At 55.3% G+C, this 21,546-nt stretch overlaps 1 protein-coding gene across 4 annotated transcripts in view; it reads left to right on the forward strand.

Moving 5' to 3' along the window:
* L3MBTL1 (L3MBTL histone methyl-lysine binding protein 1) overlaps positions 1-20,949 on the forward strand; it is a 35,138-nt gene extending 14,189 nt beyond the window's left edge. Inside the window, exons 8-22 of one of the 4 annotated variants that reach the window (XM_045981157.1) lie at positions 3,522-3,610; positions 4,116-4,220; positions 5,155-5,290; positions 5,603-5,694; positions 6,890-7,041; positions 7,454-7,530; positions 8,066-8,151; positions 8,335-8,445; positions 8,922-9,036; positions 9,879-9,978; positions 10,164-10,361; positions 10,452-10,501; positions 14,531-14,688; positions 15,118-15,180; positions 18,253-20,949. In XM_045981157.1, coding sequence (XP_045837113.1) covers positions 3,522-3,610; positions 4,116-4,220; positions 5,155-5,290; positions 5,603-5,694; positions 6,890-7,041; positions 7,454-7,530; positions 8,066-8,151; positions 8,335-8,445; positions 8,922-9,036; positions 9,879-9,978; positions 10,164-10,361; positions 10,452-10,501; positions 14,531-14,688; positions 15,118-15,180; positions 18,253-18,387 — 1,667 coding nt within the window. In that variant the 3' untranslated portion in view covers positions 18,388-20,949. Of the gene's footprint in view, positions 1-3,521; positions 3,611-4,115; positions 4,221-5,154; positions 5,291-5,602; positions 5,695-6,889; positions 7,042-7,453; positions 7,531-8,065; positions 8,152-8,334; positions 8,446-8,921; positions 9,037-9,878; positions 9,979-10,163; positions 10,502-14,530; positions 14,689-15,117; positions 15,181-18,252 lie in introns of those variants that run through there. The other 3 variants (XM_045981154.1, XM_045981155.1, XM_045981158.1) reach the window with 3 other exon arrangements.
* The last annotated feature ends 597 nt before the right edge of the window (positions 20,950-21,546 follow it).

A 21,546-nucleotide genomic window follows, 5' to 3' on the forward strand; every position in this document is an offset into this window, starting at 1 on the left:
CAGCCATACATCCATACATCCATACATCTAAGCATCCAGGCATCCATACATCCATGTATCCACGCATCCAAGCATCCATGCATTCAGTCATACATACATCCATGTATGCATATATCCATCCTTCTGGTCATTCATTTAACAAACATTTGGTGATCATCTTTCTGTGTAAAACCCTGTGCTGGGTGCCAGAGCTATGGCTGGGTCTTGAAGGATGAGAAGAAGATAAGATGGGACAGGATCTATGGTAAAGGGATAGGATGGGCAGAATCTATGAGGCAGAGGGATTAGGGTGTGCACATGCACAAAAGCACGCAGGGGCATGGAAGTGCATAATCAGGCTAGTTCACGGAGAGCTCTGTATGCTGCAGAAAGATGTCTGGATTCTTGTATTTTTTGGTTGTAAATCAGAAGCCATCGTGGACTTTAAAGCAAAGAAATAAACCCGTTTTATTTTAGAGCTTTCTGGTAACAGACTGCATCTGAGGCAGAGAGATCAAGCCAGAGGCTCTTGGACCAGGTTCAAAGCCAGACGAACAGTGAGCACGGACAGGTGGGGATAGTTCGAGAACTAGGTGGAGCTGGAGTCAGCAGGTCTCGGGGACTGAAGGATTCTTGGGGGTGAAAAAAGAGACCTGAAGGATCCCTCCCAAGTCCGTGGCTTATGTGGCTGGTTGAATGGATGCTGGTGCCACGGACTGAAATAGACTGCACCGAGAAGGCCAGAGAAGCGACAAGCTTGATTTTGGACAGCCTGGGCTAGCTAAAGAAAGTGCTAGCCGAGAGCACCTAGTCTAAGGAAGCAGGAGTAAGCAAAGGAGCATTTCTGAAAGTCAAGAGAGGATCAGGACCACAGCGAGTCTGTACCATACCTTGCGACACATCGTAAAAAGGTGCCCTTCGTGAGCAGACCCAATTAGAAAAAGGCAACCTGAGTAGACTCAGCAACATGGCTCAGCAAGGAGCCCCAGCTGAATGTCAGCCCACATTCGCCCTCCTGGCTGGGTGTCTGTGTGCAGCGCACAGACCGCACACCCGTACCCAGGAGCTTTGGGACTTCTCTGGTCTGGAGGTTGTACCTAACAGCTCAGCCCATTGTTCACCATGGAGGATAGATGCAGGAAACTGGAGGAGACTGGGGTTTTGGTCAGGGAGGGGAGGTCTAATCAGGACTGAAAGGTTTAGTAATCAGGCCCCTTTTCCAGTGGATTCCAGATAATCTCTTTTCTCATCTGTGGAAAGGATTACTATGAATCTTACCTTTCTCTTGGAGACATTGTATGAGGATTAAAGGGGTCCATGGATGTGAAGTCTCTGAGCCATCCCTGTACCCCCGGTTTCTGGCACCAGCCCTGGCACACAGCAGGTCCCACTCAGTGGTAAAGGAACGGTTAAGATTAATGGAAGTGGGGGTGCCTGGGTGGCTCAGTGGGTTAAGCCGCTGCCTTCGGCTCAGGTCATGATCTCAGGATCCTGGGATCGAGTCCCGCATCGGGCTCTCTGCTGAGCGGAGACTGCTTCCCCGCCCCCCCCCCCCCTCTGCCTGCCTCTCTGTCTACTTGTGATCTCTCTCTCTGTCAAATAAATAAATAAAATCTTTAAAAAAAAAAAAGATTAATGGAAGTGGCGTGTGAGAACAAACTGCGCCGTCTGTATACTTATCATGCATCGTGACTAGTGAGAGAATCCAGATAATTAAAGAGCCAAATGACAAGGTTGGGGGTTGGGAGGCCACAGGACAGAAGATGAAGTCAGAGGTCTCTGCTGTAGCATGGAGGGTCTTAGGACTTGGCCACTTTGGGGTACGGCCGACAGAAGATGAACTTGGGAGTTAGGACCAAGGAGGGGCAGAGGTGCCTGAGGGGAGAAATCCGACAAGTGGCTCATGTTACGGTGAGGAAAAGAGGAGAGAAGAATGTCATCTCATCTCTAGAGAGAAGGGGATGGGTGCTGGGAAGGGCTAGCGATAGAAGTGGCGATTTGGAAAAAGTGGAGAGATATTATCCAGGATGATGTGGGACTGTAGTGGCGAGAGACAGACAGACAGTGCCAGGCCTGGGGTCCCGAAGCCTGCTCTCTCCCCTGGCATGTTCAGGAAGTCTGGGGAAAGGCCGAGTGGGAGGAGCAAGGATTTCTTGAGGGAGCACAATAGGTGATGTGTTCTTGGAACAATCCAGATTTCACTCAGGACAGAGGATGTGCGTTGTCTGCTGTGTCCGCGTGGGTCTCTGAGAGTCTGATGATGAAGAAAATCCTTGCTCTGGCCCAGCTGGGTCAGGCTCAGTCCAGTGACCCCAGATCTTAGGCAGCGCCCGGGGAGGAGCTTCTGGCCACTTAGGTTCCAACTAAAGAAAAAAACGTCTTTGTGAGTGACAGGGACCTCCACATCTGAATGACCCAGGGCAGCAGCCAAGTGGGCCAGAGCATGGCAGAGCTAGAATCCAGGTAAGACAGACTTAGGGGAGCCCCAGGGAGTCCAGAAACTCAAGACCAGACTTTGCATTTCGTGAGGATCTTTTCCTCCCAGCATCTCTTTTCCTCCTCCAAACGACTCCCTGTGGTAGATGAAGTTGTCTGCATATTGCAGATGACAAAATGGGGGTCAGAGAAGTTACTAGAAGAAGCTGGAGCTGTTTACCCAAGGGACATGAATTGATTTTTGCAAGTAGTTGCCTCTTTCGTTGTCTGTGGCCTTCAGTTGAAGGCAGCCCAGGCTGACCTCGTGAGCCTACCTCACACGTTGCCAGCTGTTCTAGTCTCTGAAGGATGTTTCTCTTCCATGCTGGTGGCCAGGTCCCCACTGCAGGCTAACCTGAAGTTCCTTCAGGGGACTTGGTCTCCCCTCCCCCTCCCCAAGACCTGGAGCTCCGAGGGCTGTAGGCCCTGGCTGTAGCGTGTGTGCACGTACGTGTGTGTGTTGTGGGGGTGTGTGCACGTGCACGTACGGCGTGTGTATGTCTGGGAGGGCCATACAATCTGTCTCTATTCTGTGGGCACGCCAGACACGTGGATATGTATTTGTGTCTCTGTGCGTACCTCTGTGTTCAGAAGAAGGAGGATGGAAATAAGAGAGTTTCTCATTTCCGTGTGATCTTGCTCTTCTGTTTCTTCCTCCTTCCATGTTTTCTCTTTCCTTTCTCTCTTCCTCTTTTCTCCCATGAGCTTAGGCGATGAAGTCCTCTGGCTCAGGACTTGCCACTCAGCTTTGTCAGAGAGCAGGGTCCCTCTGTGGCTGAGACTTTGTAACCTCAGTTACGTGCTCTACAGTCCAAAGTACTTTTCCTGACAGTGGCCAGGGGATGAGGGCGGACAGGATTTGGCGTAGCCCCACCGGAGACCGAGGCTCACCTGAGCTCTGAGCCCCTGGGTCTGGCTCCATCATGGCTGGGAGGGCCCAGAGGGCAGCACTCAACCATAGACAAGGGTTTGTTTTGGAGGTAAGGTAGAGTTGATTTGGGGGAGACCGAGAAGAAGTATCTGTTGGGAGCGGTCCAGGGGTCAGTCTGTCTGTCTCCTGTTCACAGCATCAGGGGAGAAGAAAGAAGGCTGGTCATGGGAGTCCTACCTCGAGGAGCAGAAGGCTGTCACGGCCCCTGTCAGCCTCTTCCAGGACGTGAGTCGGATAATTTCTACCTGGGAAGAGCTTGTATGCCCAGTCACTACCAAACTCAGACCTTCTGGTGTATTGTGTGTCTGATATCCCTCAAAAAAAAACTGGCTGAATAGAAGGGGGAGAGGCTGGTTGGGTCCCAGAATAGAAAAGGGACTCACCGTGAGAGGCTTTCAGGGTAGGAGAAAGTAGAGAGGTGGGACCCAGGCTTGCCCATACTGTACCTGTGGACTTCACAACCCTTGTACCTTCTACCCAGTTCTGTACGCTCATCCTTCCATGGCTTGGGTAAGGGGGAGCCCTTTAGACCAGCCCTGACTTAGCCCACATTTTTCAGAGGACCCGGGATCTAGTCTGTCCTGCTCCTTGCACTAAAGATCCCCAAATAAGTTACTCCTCTGGTAATCTGAGGCGGGTGGGGCCTAAAGGCAGCTCCTTCACCCCAAGCCCACTAGGCAAGGATAAGGCTGGATGGAGGCTGGGTCCTCCCCAATCTGTGCGTTGACAGTACCAGGCGGTCACTCACAATAAGAATGGCTTCAGACCGGGCATGAAGTTGGAAGGCATCGACCCTCAACACCCGTCCATGTACTTCATCCTCACCGTGGCCGAGGTGAGCTGAGGCAGGCACCCACATTCTGGCGATGTCTCTTCAGGTAGACTGACGGGAACGGCTTGGGGGCATGGAGGGCCTGGCTTGGATGAGGGAGGCGCTGCCCTGCCCTGAGAAAGCACAATCTTTAGGGGCTTATGGTGGAACACACAGAAAGCTAAAAAAAAAAGGAACAAACACCAAAGTATTGGGCATGGTGATGTTACTGAATGTTGTGTCCTTCTGTGCAGGGGCGGGGGGCAGCCCGGGGAGGAGAGGGGCTGAGTGCAGGGATGTGTGTGTATGTGTGTGTCCAACCAAGGTCCTGTCCTCTGGGAGCTTGTGGTGTGGGAATCAGTGAGATAAACACATCAGCAACGTGGGGCATGGGCGGGCGGGGGCGGCGGGCATGGGAGTGGAGCAGCAGAAGTTGCGCAGGGCAGCACCAGGGGGGCGGAAGGGGTTTCATAGAGGAAAGTCCTCCTGCTGAGCCTTGAGGGATAAGTTGTGAATGAGTAGGGTGTTCCTGGCAGAAGCAGCAAAGGAACAAAAGTACTGGGGCATGGACAAGGGTACCAAGTTCCAGGAGCTGCCATCAGCGTGAGCAGAGAGCAGGGAGACACGGTAGCAGAAGGCAAGGCTGTCAGCAGCCCTGAACAGGCCTGAGCCTTGGTAGGTGCCCGTGGGGTTCTGTCCAGGGCTCCAAAGGGCAAGAGGATGTCCTAGACTCCGCCTGTCACACCCAGAGCTCAGGGCTCATGAGCACCTGATCTGTCCTCAACGTGGGATGGGAGACCTCAGGGCCACGTTCGGGATGGGGGGAAGAGTGGTGGGGTGGGGAATCTGCTAGCATTTGAGACCCTCGAGACCACCAGCCTGGGCTAGGAGAGGTGAGGGAGAGGGACTGGGTGTCCGCTGGCGTCAGAGTCCCTGTGATTCTCCATCCTGGGGCTAGGTGTGCGGCTACCGCCTACGTCTGCACTTTGATGGGTATTCCGAGTGCCATGACTTCTGGATCAATGCCAACTCCCCTGACATCCACCCGGCTGGCTGGTTCGAGAAGACTGGACACAAGCTGCAGCCCCCCAAAGGTAAGCCCTGACTGGGTTGTTCACAGTGACCTTCCCTTCTTCCCCGTCGGTCCCCCTTCCTTACTCCCCATTCCACAGCTGGCCTTCATGCAATCCCACTGTGACTAGGAACCCAGGGCTTCTGCTTTGCCCTTGCCCCTTGGGTGTCTACCCAGGTCACATCTCGCCTCAGCAGGGTTTCCCGGGCGGGCTCCTGAGGGATGGGAGGTCCTTGGGCTTTCCCTATTCTGGTGCTTGGGTGTGGGCCACCCTTGTTGCGGCCCAGCCTCTGTCTGCACGGCCCTCTCTTCTCCCCCCCTCTGAGGGGCCCAGGTTACAAGGAGGAGGAGTTCAGCTGGGGCCAGTACCTGCGCAGCACACGAGCTCAGGCCGCCCCCAAGCACCTGTTCCTGAGCCAGAGCCACGTGAGTGCCCCGGGGCGAGAGTGGACACCACCCTCCGGGACAGAGTCCCTGCCTCGGGCCTGGCTATCCGGACTCCTCCAGGAGAAAGTGCTCCTACCAGGAGGCGGGGCCCTCTGGGCCGGCCCAGGGCCGGAGCAGGAGCTGGTTTTAGGTTCCGCCCCCGCTTTAACCTCCGCCCCACTGCAGAAGCCCTCTCCTCCGAGCACCCCCTGCGAGTCCCTGGCCACCAGCTTGGCCCAGGCCCTGGGACGTCACTGTGCTCGTTTCTTGCTCTGGTTTGCTCTGCAGGTCTTGGTGTTAAGGACCAAGCCTCTGTTCTGGAAGCTGCTTTTTCCTTCCCTTTGACCACTTAGTCCCAACACTCACTCCTTGCCTTCTTCTCTGTTCAAGGAAGCTAGCAGCTTTATCCAGCAGTTAAAGTAGCTCCTGACGCCCAGCCAAAGGTCTGAGAGACTTCGGGAACCCCCATTAAAGTTGTCACCATATCAAAAGTGCAGGGTCCCTGCGGGTCAGAGGATCCCCGTGCCATGCAGACAGGGACCCTTACTTCCCCACCGTGGTCTGGCCCCAGGATCCCAGGTGACTGGAGGCATTCTACCCACTACGAGGACAGGGAATCCAGAGTTTTAAGTCAAACTGTTTAAATCCTGGTCCCACCATTGACTAGCACTGTGGTTCTGGGCAAGTCATTTAACTTAGAAATGGGGATGATCGTTACCTATCTCCATGGGGTGTAGTAAAGGTCAACAGGGAGGTGACAGTTTTGGAAGCTTATGCCTGACAGATGCCCTTCCTCCCCTCTCCCCACCTCACGTCAGCGCCTCTGTCCCCAGTGCCCCGGTGTTGACCCAGCCGCCGCAGTGCAAGCTTGGCCAGGCTTGCCTGGGGAGGAGCGGCTTGTGCTCACCCTGGCGGACTCTGGGGGAATGTGTAACTTCCTGCCTGTCACTCGGCTTCCAGCTCAGTGAGGCTGCCTGTGAGCACGCCTTGGAGACCAGAAGCTCCCGAGTGGCTCAGGGCTGGGGATTAGGATTCTGCCCCGGAGGGACCCTCTTTCTCAGCCGATTTCTCTCCAGCTCCCCACCCCACCCCAGCGATGACTCCTAGAGAACTTCCTCCTTCCTGGGCCAGGGGGTTCTGGGTTCATGCTAGCCAGCCTGGGGCTGGCCATGGCAGCCCCTCTTCTTGCCCCCAGAGCTCCCCACCCCTGGGCTTCCAGGTGGGCATGAAGCTGGAGGCAGTGGACCGCATGAACCCGTCCCTCGTCTGTGTGGCCAGCGTGACCGACGTGGTGGATAGCCGCTTCCTAGTGCATTTTGACAACTGGGACGATACTTACGACTACTGGTAGTGAGAGGGCCCAGACTTGGCCTTGGGTCGGGGGGGAGGCTGGGACCCGAGGCAGGGCTTTCAGACCTTCGGCCCCACGTGGCCGCTGCCTGGTCCTGACATTGATATTTGCTCCGGGGCTCACTGACTGTCCTGTGGCTTTGATCTGTTGTATCCTCAGCAACACAGTGTAATATCAGATGTTTTATCTAAAAATACCAAGGTTAGGATGAGCAAGCTGCTGTGTTTCACGGTTGTCCCTGCGATATTCTGGTTTATTATAGTTTGTAGTTAATGCCGCAGTTCTCTGACTTTTTTACCAGCCATCTGTGTAGCTGTCGCCAAGCAGCAAAATGAGGATGGGCACTGAAGCCGTGCTGTCCTCGTCCTCAGAGTGGCCATTGGGACAATGACGTATTCTCGGTTTCAGGTGTGACCCCAGCAGCCCCTACATCCACCCGGTGGGCTGGTGCCAGAAGCAAGGAAAGCCCCTCACCCCTCCACAAGGTGACCCTGCTGCCTAAGAAGATGCCCCCTCCCGGGCCTGGCCCCACAGCCCTCTCCTCCGCCGACCCCTTCGCAGGGCCTCAGTAGCAGGGCCTTTAGGATCTGGGTCCTGGAGCCTCATCTTTTTGGCTTGGGAATTGAGAAGTCTTTGATGTCAGGAGAGACCTGTCAACCCCCTATTCTGTTGAGGTTTAAGGAAGAAAGTTAAATGACCCCCCTCCCCAGCCCCAATAAGGAAGCAGGAATCCAAAGCAAGAAAGTTTCCGATGGGTATGGGGCTAGGGCTGGAGCAGCAGGGCCGGGGATGGGGAACGGGAGCCAGGGTTCCCAGACAACCCAGTGAACTGTGGGGTGGTGATGTGCTTAGTTCTGGTTAGCGCCCCTCTGCCTCAGGAGCCCCTTCCAGGAGCTGGTTCTGGTGGTGCTGGGGGGCAGGGGGGATTGTACCCCTTCTGAGCTCCTAGTCCTGTTTGGGGAGAGAGAACTCCCCTAGTGGGCAGGGGTGCCTAGACATTGTTCTCATCCTCTCCTCCAGACTACCCAGACCCTGATAGCTTCTGTTGGGAGAAGTACCTGGAAGAAACCGGGGCATCTGCTGTGCCCACCTGGGCCTTCAAGGTGGTGAGTCAGCTTTCTCTGCTCCCAGAGTTGACCTCTGGGAAGGCATGGAACACTCAGCCAGCCCGATTGAAGGCTGCCCCTTTGGCAGGCCATGATTTCCAAGGCACAGCACTTGGCCTCTGTCCTTGGGACCATGGCTCCCCTGAGCTGGGCATTGGCCTGAAGGCTGCTGTCCCCCTGCAGCGGCCCCCACACAGCTTTCTGGTCAACATGAAACTGGAGGCCGTGGACCGCAGGAACCCAGCCCTGGTGCGCGTGGCCAGTGTGGAGGATGTGGAGGACCATCGCATAAAGGTGGCTCTGGGCCCCTCGGATTGGGGAATGCACAGGCTGTCTGGGCAGGAATTCTGTAGATGGCTTTGCGGTCAAGGGCATGGCAGGAGCCAGACATAAGGGAGGCTGCAGGTTGTAGGGAGGAGAGCGCTATACTCAAGGTTGAAGATCTTGGGTCTCGCTCTGCCCTCGTCCGTGAGTGATCTTGATGAGCTGGGACCAGTCCTTTCCCCTCTCTGAGCCTTCCACATGGGCCTGATGACCCTTGTCCTGTGCCTGGGTTGATGGAAGATGCCAGTAACTTAATGAAGGATGCCCTTGGAAAATGTGGTGGCGGAGGCGTGTGACCGTGAGGTTGGCCAGTTGGTCCTTCCAATCCAGGATGTTGCTTCTGACAGACCTGGGGGACAGAGAGGACCTCCTGGAGCTTGGAGGATCTCCTGGCTGAGCTGGGCTGCACGAGGAATGCCTGACCGCCAACGGCCTTTCCTCCACAGCTCCACTTTGATGGCTGGAGTCATGCCTATGACTTCTGGATCGACGCTGACCACCCAGACATCCACCCCGCAGGCTGGTGCTCCAAGACAGGACATCCCTTGCAGCCTCCTCTCCGTGCGTAACCTTAGGACACTCAGACCCTTTTCTACTAAGAAGTCCGACCCAACCCCATGAGCTCTGACCATCCCCCCTCCTGTAGAATCCAGGGGATTCGGACCGTCATGCACAGGTGGGCTCCAGGGCCCACAGTGAGCTCTGGGTCCCCCATCCTCCCTGCATCAGGGGTCTCTGCTACACTGAGCTGTGCTTCTGGCTTCCCTGGCTGTTGGGTTTAGGCTGCTTCGATGTGCAGGGGCTGGCTTGCTCAGAAGCATGTGCCTAGGAGGGAGCTCTGCACCCCGGGGGTTCCCTCAGCACCCAGCAGAGCCACACAGAGCACACATTATGTTTGCTGAGGAAGCTGAGTTCCCTTAAATAAAATCCTGGTCCCTGCAGGTGGCCTGGGAGGTCAGGTCATCGGACCACTTAGCCCCAAGACACATGTGGTGTTGATCCTTCTCGATTTTTCTCCAAATATGAGTAGGGCCTAAAGAAAGTTACCAGAGTCTCAAGAACGAAACAGGGAAGCAAACAGGGTAACATAATTGTGCCTAAGCTACCGCTGTGCCCACACCAGCTTGGAGTTGATTTTCTCCCATAGGGATCTCCTCTCAGAGACAATGGACATGGCCTGGGGTTTTGACAAAGCGTATGAGAGCCAAGCCCTCATTCCCCAAGGAGGGGCGGATACTCAGTAGCAGGAAATGATGTCACAGTCTACGTTAGGGCCCTGTAACTGGGGCGCTAGCTGCTAGTGCTGACCTTGCCCAGAGAAAGTGTTCCTTCCCTGCCCCCCATCTCCCATCCCACCCCCAGTCCAGGACCTCATGCTAACTCTTTTCTTCCTGCTCCCCCAGGACCCAGAGAACCCAGCTCTGCCTCCCCTGGAGGCTGTCCCCCTCTCAGCTGTCGGAGCCTGCCACACACTAGGACCTCCAAGTACAGCTTTCACCACCGGTGAGTGAAGGTCTCCTGCTCAGAGACCCTCAGGCATTGTTCAGAGAGGGGTCCTCTACACCTCCTCCGTGCGGCCCATCAGGGTTCCCCAAAACACTCTCTGAAGGGGGCCAGCCTGGGGAAGGGCTCAGTGGGAAAAGTGGATTCAGCCCACCTCAAGCCTCCTCCTTCTAACTCTTCCCCAGGAAGTGCCCTACTCCTGGTTGTGATGGTTCTGGACACGTCACAGGCAAGTTCACAGCTCACCATTGCCTCTCGGGCTGCCCGCTGGCTGAGAGGAACCAGAGTCGGCTGAAGGCGGAGTTATCCGACACAGAGGCCTCGGCCCGTAAGAGGAACCTCTCGGGCTTCTCCCTAAGGAAGAAGCCTCGCCATCATGGCCGGTGCGGAGGGCAAGGGTACAGGGCCTCGTGTCCTCTGGGGCCAGGCCAGGCACTGATTCCCTGCCACGGACCGGGTCCCTCTCTCTCCAGGATTGGACGCCCTCCTAAATACCGGAAGAGCCCACAGGAAGATTTCCCAAGTAAGTCCTGAGTCCTCTGCTGCCATGCCCTCCACACCGTGTTCACGGTGGTGGGATGAGTCATGAGGGGACCCAGAGGGGACAAGTGGAAGGGAGGCCGCCTCTTCCTTTCACGTCCTTGCAGAGCACAGAGCAGAGGCGAGAGCTCAGGAGTCCCTTCAGGCTCCAGCCCCACTTCACCGGAGACCCTGTTATGAGTCTCTGGGCCTCAGGCTCCCCACTCTGCGGCAGGAGGAGGCCCCCAGCTCTGCTCCTCCTGGGAGGGAGGCCTGGCTTGCACTGTCTAGCTGCGTGACCCTAAGCAAGTCACTTAATATCTCCGAGTCTCAGTCTCATTTGAAGACATGACTGATACTTCTTTTGGGCATCGAGTCCCTGGAATAACTACTTAGTGATGCTGTTTACTGAGTACCTACTGTGGGCCCAGCCCTGTCACAGGTGCTCTACATACACAGTTGCTGACCCTCACAGGCATCCTATAACATGGACACCATTCTTTTCTGCTGAGAGAAGAGGACTGGGAGGCTCAGAGGGCGAAGTCACTCGCCTTGTAATGGGCAGAACTGGGATTCAGACTCGGGTCTGACTTCTGCTCTGTGCGGCTGGTGTAACAGAGTGGATGCATCTAGCCAGATGTCAGTTACCCCCTCCAGCCCCTTTGTCTTAGCTTGGGTGCCACGACCAAGTACCACAGACTCGGCGGCTTAACCCACAGAAGTCCCAGATCAAGGTATCCACAGGGTTGGTTTCTTCTGAGACCTTGCTCCTGGCTCACGCATGGCCACTTTCTTGCCGTGTCCTCCTGCAGTCTGCCCCCTGTGAGTGTGTGCTCCCGGTGTCTCTCTGCACGTGTCCAAAACTGCTCTTCTTGTCAGGACACCAGATTGGATGAGAACCCACCCTGATGGCCTCATTTGAACTTAGTCATCTGCTGAAAGACCCTGTCTCCCAGTACAGCTGACCCTTGCACAAAGGGGTTTGAATTGTGCGCGTCCACTTACATGTGAATTTTTTATAGCACATACTGCCAATGTATTTTTTTTTATTATTTAAAGATTTTTATTTATTTATTTGACAGACAGAGATCACAAGTAGGCAGAGAGGCGGGCAGAGAAAGAGGAGGAAGTAGGCTTCCTGCTGAGCAGAGAGCCTGATGCGGGACTCGATCCCAGGACCCTGAGATCATGACCTGAGCTGAAGGCAGAGGCTTAACCCACTGAGCCACCCAGGCGCCCCTTCTTTGGGATTTTCTTAATAATGTTTTCTTGTCTAGCTTCCTTTATTGAAAGAATACAGTATATAATCCATATAACATAGAAAACCTATGGTGATTGTATATGGCGTTGTAAGGCTCCCAGTCAACAGTGGGGTGTTAGCAGCGAAGTTTTGGGGGAAGTCAAAGTTCTACGTGGACTTGACTAATGGAGTGTTGGTGCCCCTCACCCCCACACTGGTCAAGGATTAACTGTATAGTCCCATTCAGGGGCATCTTCACCATGTGAATCTGGGGGGAACACAGTGAACCCCATGGCATGTTCCAAAGGGAGGGACAGGGTGACTGAGCCTCCCGTTGGGTGACGGATTGACCTCATGGCTTCGGGCACTGGCACAGGGCCTGACACACAGCAGGAGTGCCAGGGATCTCACCTCAGCCGAGCAGAATGCCCTTGTCTTTGAGGCCAGAAGAGCGGGTGGGAGAACACCTGGTTCAAGCCCAGTTGGCGGGCAGCACTTAAGCTATTCCGGTTCTTCAGGAACAGTCTCTGCAACCTGGACGGTATCTAGGATGGTGGTTAAAAGCACAGCCCTGGAGTCAGATGGCCTTTTACAGGTGTGAGACCTCGGGCAGGTGACTCCCTCTCCGACCCTCAGCTGGCTCATTTGTGCAATGCTGATAATACGCCCACCTCAGAAGGCAGTAGGGGGCTTAAATGAGAAGGTCAAGTAAAGGGCTTAAGACCGGTCCCTACTGGTATTATTAGCCCTGAGTGTGGCTGACCTCCTCATGCTGCCAGTCCATACTCTTCTTGGTGGAAGCAGAAGTCACGTCCTGCAGCTTCGGGCTTGAGTGAGGAGGGGCTTGGGAGCCTCTCAGGCCCCAGGGTGAGGACTTACGGGAAATGGAACTGTAGTGGGCACCTTTTCTACCCGTCTTTGGGGTGGACACACCTGGCCAGCTTGCCGTCCAGAGCCATGTTCTGACCACCAGAGGGCGTGTGCCTGTGTGCTCATTCCAGAAGCATCCTGAGAACTTAAGTCTTTCAGAGATGAGGCTGTAGCCCACAGAGAGTGAAGAAGGGCTTACCCTATAATAATAATGTTATAGACTGAATGTTTGTGTCCCCCCACAAATTTGTATGTGAAACTGAATCCCCAGTGTGATGGTATTAGGAGGTGGGGCCTTGGGGAGGTGATTAGGTCATAGGGGTGGAGTCGCAAATGGGATCCGCACCCTTATTAAAGAGACTTCGGAGGCTCCAGTGGTCCTTCTGCCAAATGAGACCCATCTGTTAGCCAGGAAGTGGGCCTTCACCATATACCAAATCTGCTTGTGCCTTGATCTTGGACTTCCCAGCTGCCATGACTGTCAGGAATACGTTTCTGTTTATAAGGCCCCCCCCCCAAAAAAAAAAAAAAAACCCAAAACAAAAAACAAACCTTAGCAGGTTCTGACTGGCCCCTAGTCAGTTTGCAGTTGGATAAGACACCCTGACTGCGTGTGAGAGCTCCTGTCCTGTGCTCTGGGGAAGAAAGATAAGGAACAAAGCTCCCTACAGCCTCTTGGCCTTGTCCCCCAAGACTCCTCCACCTATAGTGGAGAACCAGAAACAGGACCTCAAAGGCAGGAGGCCAGACCTGTGGCCAGGAGACAAAGCACTGGGGCGGAAGCGGGCAGGGGAGAGGCTGCCGGGGCTGCAGGTGGGCGCTGAGAGCTGGCTGAGTGGCCCATGGTGACAGCTTCCTCGTGGTGTCCAAGGCGGGGCTCTCTGGGGCCACGAGCAGGGACAGCAGGAGGAGCTGCAGAGAAGGGCACGCGCAGCTGCCGATAGGATCCCAGAGGCTTGGAGGGTGGCTGCAACGTGCAGAGTTGAGGTGAAAGGCTGAAGCTTGGGGGCCAGAGGGTCAGGGAAGGACAGTCTGTGACGAGCAGGGGAGGCCCCATGAGAAGGGGGCGGTGATGAGCTGCAGCCACGTGTCCAGAACCAATGCCCCGTGAACAGGAAAGAGGCAGCTCCCTTGGACTGTTACAAGCCCCGTGGGACAGTGACCGCGTGGCTCCAGGCCTGCCGAGGCTGGTGAGGGAGGCAGGGGCCAGGCTGGTCAGAGCGGCCAAAGGTAACTGAAGTTCAGGCAGGCGGGTGCCAGGCCTGGCCAAGGAGGAGGCCCAGCAGGGCGGCATCCCACAAGAGACCCTGTAGCATCCGAGGCTGGAGGCCAGGAGCCGGGACTGCAGGCAGAGCGGCAGGTGGCAGGTAGCGTGGAGGTGGCGAGCAGGTCCACGTAGGCAGCGGGCAAACCCGACCAGGCTCGGGTGAGCACAGGGGAGAGGACCGGAGCCGGGGCGGTGGCCGCAGCTTCCAGGCCGGGTTCCCGCACAGAATCCCCCTGGCCCCCCGCCGGTGTGTCAGGGCCCCGAAGGTCTCAGGAAGAGGAGGGCAAACCGAATGGGCTTCTGCTGCTGGGGCTGAGCCCCTTGGCAGGTGGAGGCCGTTCTGCTGCAGGGCATCTAGAGGACAGTCAGGAATGCTACAGCATCTCCTTGTGGGGCCCAGGGTGATGTAGCCTCAGAGAAAGGGGGCTGGGGTCACTCCTGACAGCTGAGCCCCAGGAGTCTGTGAAGCGAGGGGCTTACCTGACCAGGGGGACCGAGCAGTGCGTGAGGGGTCCCATTGCCCTCCCTCTTGGCTCTGCAAGACTCTTAGAAAGGGGCCGCGGCCCTCCTGAGGGGCAGGGGTACAAGCGGGCCCTGGGGACCGGCTTCATCCTCAGTGTCAGCCTGCCGGTCTCCGCCTCTGCCTCCGCCTGCAGCGCTAGCCGCGGACGCCATGCACCAGTCCCTCTTCATGTCAGCCCTGTCGGCCCACCCGGACCGCTCGCTGTCCGTGTGCTGGGAGCAGCACTGCAAGCTCCTGCCGGGAGTGGCGGGCATCTCGGCCTCCGCGGTTGCCAAGTGGACCATTGATGAGGTGAGAGCGAGGACCCATCCCCATTCCTCTCCCCTATGTTGCCCTCCTCCCCACAGCCCGGCGGGAGGGCTCAGGAAAGGCCCCGGGCAGGCAGAGACGGACTCAGCTCCTCGCAGCATCTGCTGCTCCTGCCTCCTCTCTGTGGTCCCTCTGGGTGCCCTGCAGGGGTGGAGCGATGGTTCAGCAGTCCTCCCCTGGTGGGTGGGGGCGGCCCGTGCTGCTAGTCCCCATGCAAGTCCAGCGGGAGAGATGCTTCCCCTGTGCCCCGGCTCGCTCACCCAGCGGCAGGGACACAAGTATCCTTGCAGGCTAATAAGGAAAAATGACACTGTCAAAGCCCCAAGAGCAGCCGGTGCACGTGGGCCTGCCTCCCCCTTGCGCTCCCAGGCCCCCATCCCCTTGGCAACAGGTGCTTCTCTGGTTCCCAAGGTCTTCAGCTTCGTCCAGACCCTGACCGGCTGCGAGGACCAGGCACGACTCTTCAAAGACGAGGTGAGGTGCAAGTGCAGAGTGGGGGCAGCAGGGTCGGTCGCTGAGGCAACAGGGAGCAGGTGCCCTCAGCAGCGCTGCCCCCTGCCAGGGAGGGCCCTCTGTTGTCCTGCCTGTGGGAGACTGGTCACAGTGACCCACGTCTCTGGGAAACATCCAGTACGGACCATGGCCCAGCTTGCAAACCCCCTGTGTTCAGATCACCGCAGGAAGGAGAATGCCTCCCGGAGACGGGGCTCCATTCGCTCCTCTGCTCTCCGTGCGGCCTGTCTTCCAAACCCAGCTCGCTAGGGCCAGTAAGTTCAAGTGGGTCCTGAAAATCATAGGTCTGCCTCTTACTGCCAGTGTCCTAACACATCCGTAGTACCGACACCTGAAAGCTTACCAAGGACAAGAAGCAGTGAGTCGTACAGAAAAGAACCGTAGCTTTACGGACAGGGTGGGTGTGAATCCCAGTTCTGCCAGTTCGAGCTCTTTACTGTGTGTGAGTCTGCATCTTCTTATCTATAAAACGAGATAAAACAGGGATAACGCGGGCCATAACGTGACAACAACCTCGCAGGGCCGTCCTGAGCAATGGCAATGATGAATGGATCATGATACCAGGATGCCTAGTATAATTATATCGCTAGCCTGCTATAGAGTAATACACAAATCCTATCACTATAACAGAATGCCTGGTACGGGGGCGGCGGGGGGGGGGGGGGCAGTGCTCAGTGTCAGTGGTGGTTTTAACTCTGAATAGTCGTCCTTAAGTCCTCAAGTGAAGAGTTTCATCGTGACTCTCCGAATTCACACAGTTTGAAACTGGAGGGAGCCTGGAGTTTGTTTAGCTCTTCCCTCCCAAGAATCCACACGTCCATCCCCATTCATCCAGGAAAGCGTAGTCTCAGCTCCCCATAAATGGGAAAGGCGCCCGTAGGGAAGAAGTCTGCTCCTCTCCCCCGAGAAGACTCACTCCCTCCAGACCCAGCACAGGCGGTTCTTCGTAGTAACCTCATGTGGGGGAGCCCACAGACGCCACCCCACTCCCGGTTCTTTGCCTCCTGGGCTGGTGGTCTTACTCTGACATATGTGTTCAGGCTGTACCCCGGTTTCATATGCCTTCTGACCAGCACAGAACACGCCAGTTGAGTTCTCCCGTTCGTGCTTTCTGGTTTTGTTTTTTAAAGGGCTTTATTTTTCACAGAGCAGTTTTAGATTGACAGCAAAATGGAGAGGAAAGTACAGAGATTCCCCATCCAGCCCCCACCCTGACACCCCCACCCGCCACCAGGCACAGCCCCCCCAACCTTATCAGCTGCACTCAACCACAGGGGCACACTTGTTAGAATGGTTGAACCGACACCCAGATGTTTCTTAATGGAGTTTAAAATGTACATGGAGCAAAATCCATGCACCTTAGAAATACGTTCCATGAGTTTTGTGAGACGAATGCACCTGAACCCAGCACTTCAGCCAGGATCTAGAACATTCCCATCATGCCAGGGAGTTCTTACAGATGTCTTTCTTGGCCCCTTTGTTAGTCCCCGCCCTCATTAGCGGCCACTGTTCTAATTTCTAGCACCGTAAGTTAGTTATACCTGTTCTCAGACGTCACATAAAGGGGGTACAGCTTTTATCCTTTGGTGTCTGTCTCTTTTCACTCAGTGTGACGTTTCTCAGGCTCATCCGTGTTACTGTGTATACCAGTGGTCTGTCCATTTGTATTGCTGAGTACTGCTCCATTTTATGAAGAGCCCATGCTTCTCCCGTTACTGGATATTTGGGTTGTTTTCTCTTCCCCTAGATGCAAACCCTATATATTTTTTTCTTTTCTTTTCTTTTTCTTTTTTTTTTTAAGCAAAAATTAAGTTTGCACTAGCTTCATTATAGCCACATCAGACCAGCTTGGAGGTCACGAAAGTCCCCAAGTGCCTTTTTTATCAATTATCCATTATAGTCTAACCACATTTTCCAGTTTGTTACTTGTACCGCTGTTCTTTTTTTTATTAACCTAATGTAAAACTTTACATTTATCCCTATTAAATGTTATTTTGTTGGTTTCATAGTCTCATTGTTTTAAATCTTGATTCTGTCATCTCTAATACCAGTAAGCCTCTCCAGTCTCATACAACTTGTCATTTGGTAACTCAGCCACACCTTTACCACACCCGTTTCATGAGATAGAAGCATGTGGCACCGGTTAGAGGTCTCCCTCTGTGACGACAGTCATAACTCCTTGCTGAGTGCAGTCATTCAGCCAGCCACAGAGCCACACGAAAGTTAGGTGCTGCAGCACCCTCCCCTTGTCAGAAGGAGGGCTCTCTCCCACCCTGAGCACCTGCTGCGTGTCTCAGTTCGGCATGGTCTGGGATACAAAAGCAGTGGCCAGAAGGGGCAAAGGGTGGACCACCAGCATCAGATGGAGTCTCAGTGGGGAGCAGGACGCCTGGGAGGGCTGAAGATGACCCTTCCCAGGATCTGGTCCGTGGCATCACCTCCCCCAGAATCTGGACTACGCTCCAGGGAGTGGCCGTGGTTGGGCTGAAATGGTGCACTCAGACACACACACGTCAAGATTCTCTCTGGCTGGGACACAGACCAGTCATTAGAGTGAGAAATTAGGGCAAAGCAGGCTGACGGTCTCACGGGTAGTCAGTCTGTCCAGTCTGGCGGCTGGCCCAGCCCAAATTCAGACTAAATCGCTCTCCCGTCCTCTCTCCCCACAACCACCCAGCAAGAATAGCTCATAGGTGACACCGTGTACATCCCACTGCATCCCCTGTGCATGCACCTCAGACCAGGCAGCAGAAAGAAAGAGAAAGAGTGTGTGTGTGAACATGGGGGAGCCAGTGGAGATCTCTGTCCTTCTCTGTCCCCATCGCTATCTTCCTTTTTTCCTTTCTCCCTCCCTCGTTTCTCCTTGTCCTTCCTCTTCCCATCTCTGTCCTCCTCCCTGCCCCTTCATCCTTGACTCCGATTCTCTTTCTCCCCTGCCCACTCCCTCCACACACCCCACCCACCTCTCCGTCACTCCTTCCCACGGCCCTCTCCACCTTCTCCGCTTTCCGCCTCCCTCCCCCAACCCCTCAGATGATTGACGGCGAGGCCTTCCTTTTGCTGACACAGGCGGACATTGTGAAGATCATGAGCGTCAAGCTGGGTCCGGCCTTGAAGATCTATAACGCCATTCTCATGTTTAAAAACGCCGATGACACCTTAAAGTGAGTGGCTCAGGGCTGGGCTCACCTCCAGTCCAAGCTGGGCCTCCCTCCGCAGCTGATGCTTCCTTCCCAACTCGAGTTCCTCATATCCCACCCACACCCCCGCCACCCTCTACGACTTACCAGGGGTGGTGCTCCTTCTCTCTGGGGCTGCTTCCTACAAGGTACCTGGGAGTCCTAGCCCCCGAGTCCTGGGGCTCACCTGCCAGCAGGCACACCAGTGAGGGTGTGACTGGGCTGGGGGAACATTACCGGTGGAGCAGACCAGAGGGGCCCTGCCTCTGGCCACCCCACATCTCTAGCTGACTTGTGTGATCACCAAAGGATCTTTATCTTAGCGGTTAAGGACAATCTGGTAGAAGGGGAATCCTCCCGTCAGAGGCTCATTTCTCTTGGGCCTCTCTCCATGCTTTTCTTGCCTTGGCTCCAGCCAGGAAGTGACCCAGCCACAAACAGTACTTGCTCCGCTGTCTGGTTTCCTGGGCAGGGCTCACCTAGACCCCCCTGGCTCCTCCCCTGTAGATGGGTGAGCTTCGGAAACAGGTTGTCATAGGATCCACTGGGCATCTCTGGCTGCTTTTCTCGGGATGCCAAGCCCAGATGGCTTCCTGAGCATGCTGTTCTGGATAAGCTGGCATTCTGGTGGCCCACGCCAAGCCCTGTTTCCAGCAGAGTGGATGGTTAGGACCTGTTTCACCTGTGCAGAAGAGGTTAAGGCTCCACATGTGTTCCCCGTATACCCTTCCTGTATCAGGGGTGGGGAAGAGGCAGCACAAGGGTATGTCAGACAATCTCCGGTCTTTGCTCCCCAGAGGGGCAGCTCCAGCAGGCATGATGGTTCCCGAAGCTGGGCCTAGCATCCTTCCCTGCAGGCATGGATCTCAGCCAGGGTATTGGCCCTGGGGTGAGGACCCCATGCCTGCCAGGCCTCCTGCCGTAGGGATGTGCCGCTCGGTCTAGCACGCATACCTCACAACATCACATTCGACCTGTCCTGTCAATGTCGTGCTCTTGAGGTCTTACAAAGCCCCCTTGAAGTTGGGAGTTGGGAAGGTGAATTCTTCTGTCTTTGAATTCTCTGTGTTCCGTAAGCCTTTCTTACCACTCTCCACCTGTCTTGCACTGCCAGCCGGGTGCCTGCCGGGGCTCGGGGACTTCAATCTTTCTGTCCAAGTGGGGGCTGAGCCTCCACCGAGCCACTGCCAAACCAGCCAGGGTAGGGCAGGGGCAGAGGGCCCGGAGCAGCTGGTCCCACAGGGAGATGAGGGGCAACCGCCAAGCTCCCGTGGCCCCAGGTGCTGCGATGGGCCTGCAGGGTGCAGAGCCAGGCCCCTTCCCTCAGTCACATGGTATGTGTGTGCACATTGCCCCCCCCCCCACCCAGAAGTGTTTGACAGGTGCATCTGTGAGGCCCAGCGTTGGGAAAATGTCAAGGGCTATTATTTGTTAAAATATGAAGCTTTATCTTTCCCATAGAAGTGGGACACCCAAAGCTCTGTTGATTTCCTGCCGCAGCCCAGTAGGGGACCCTCCCTCCCGTGGGCCCTGACAGCTCTGGGCGCGGGGCAGCCATTCAGCCGCCCTGCTGAACTCCCACAGGACTTGTGATGTTCCTGCCCTTTCGGCCCTTAGAGGCAGCTCTGAGCACAGCCTTCCTGGGAAGAAAGTGGGTAGGCCCTGCCTCTGGCTGAGGCTCAGGCTCGCAGAGGTTGCATTGGTGCCCCCTTGGCCAAGAGGCAAGGAGAGGCCAGTCTGAGCCTCTCTCCCTTGGTCTGCTTGGGTGGTGGCAGAACTCTCTAGCAACTTGGCCTGGTCAGCTCCTCTTTGAAACTGAGGAGAAACTGGCTTTGTGGTGTGAGGAGAAGGTAGCAAGGATGCACGGCTGTGCTGTGGGAGCTCCCCACTCCGGAGGAGCAGGACTGGGACAGCTCTGCCATGCGGATCAGCCGGCCACACTCCCAGCGCTTGCCGACGGGGGAGGCAGGCTGGACTACCAGAGGGCCTTGAGGAGAGGGGCCCCAGGCCTCCGAACTTGAAGACCTCAGCACTTTCTGCACCAACGTCAAACTCTTCGGAAAGAAACCGTAAGAAAGGGGGACAGCAGTCGGCCCTCCGGCCCCTTCACCCACATCTTGTCCCTAGAGGAGATCTTCCCACGTTGACGGGGTGAAGGGAGGACGTCAGCGCCAGCACCCTGCTCTGGGCAGCAGACACGGCTCACACTTTGGCCCCCAAGAGCTGCACCCAGCCCCCAGCCCAGCCCTGGCTTAGGTCAGTGAGGACCTTTCTGTTTAATTTCTGAAGCAGAGAGATCGAACCCAGAGTTTGAAAACGAAGCCTGTTTGCACTTTCATTCACATGCACTTTGGTGGGATTGTTTTTGTACTTTCCGTATGTGTGTGTGTGCACGTGTGTGTGTGTGTGTGTGTGTGTGTTCTTTAAGAGCATCTTCTGGTTTAAGATAAAGTGACTCTTGGCTCTTGAGGGAGAAAAATTTACAAACTGTGGTGTGTTGTCAGTGTATTGAAACAACATAAATAAACTTTGAACATCTGGGTGATATACAGTCAGAGTCTGTTTCTATTTTCATGGTAAAACATCCAGAAAAAACAAAATGAATATCAATAGCGCCATTATTGAAGAGAATAATTGTTGTTAGGGGGCCCTTATTCTATTTTAAAGATAAGAAACAAAGGATAAAGATAAACCAGTCTACTTGTCTACACAGAAAAATGTATACAATGGGAACCCCCAGAAACAGTGGACAGGGGCGGAAAATTCAGCAAAGCCCTACAGTTTTTAAAATAACATCAAACTGGGGCGCCTGGGTGGCTTAAGCGTCTGCCTTTGGCTCAGGTCAAGATCCCAGGGTCCTGGGACGGGCTCCCTGCTGAGCGGGGAGTCTACTTCTCCCTTTGCTTGCGGCTCCTCTCGCTTGTGTGCGGGCGTTCTCTCTCTGATAGATAAATAAATAAATGAAATCTTTAAAAAAAAAAAAAAAAGGTAACATCAAACCTCCAGGTGGAAAATGTCAAGCTAAACCATCGCACTTCATTAAGTTTCCCAGAGACTGTGAGCAAACAGAAGAGCGGCAGAAATGCCCTGTCCGATCCCATCAACCCCCTTCTTGTCAATATCCTTAATTTCTTTGCCACGCTGCTCT

The sequence above is a fragment of the Meles meles genome, chromosome 16 (assembly GCF_922984935.1).
Source record: "Meles meles chromosome 16, mMelMel3.1 paternal haplotype, whole genome shotgun sequence".
Classification (NCBI taxonomy): domain Eukaryota; kingdom Metazoa; phylum Chordata; class Mammalia; order Carnivora; family Mustelidae; genus Meles; species Meles meles.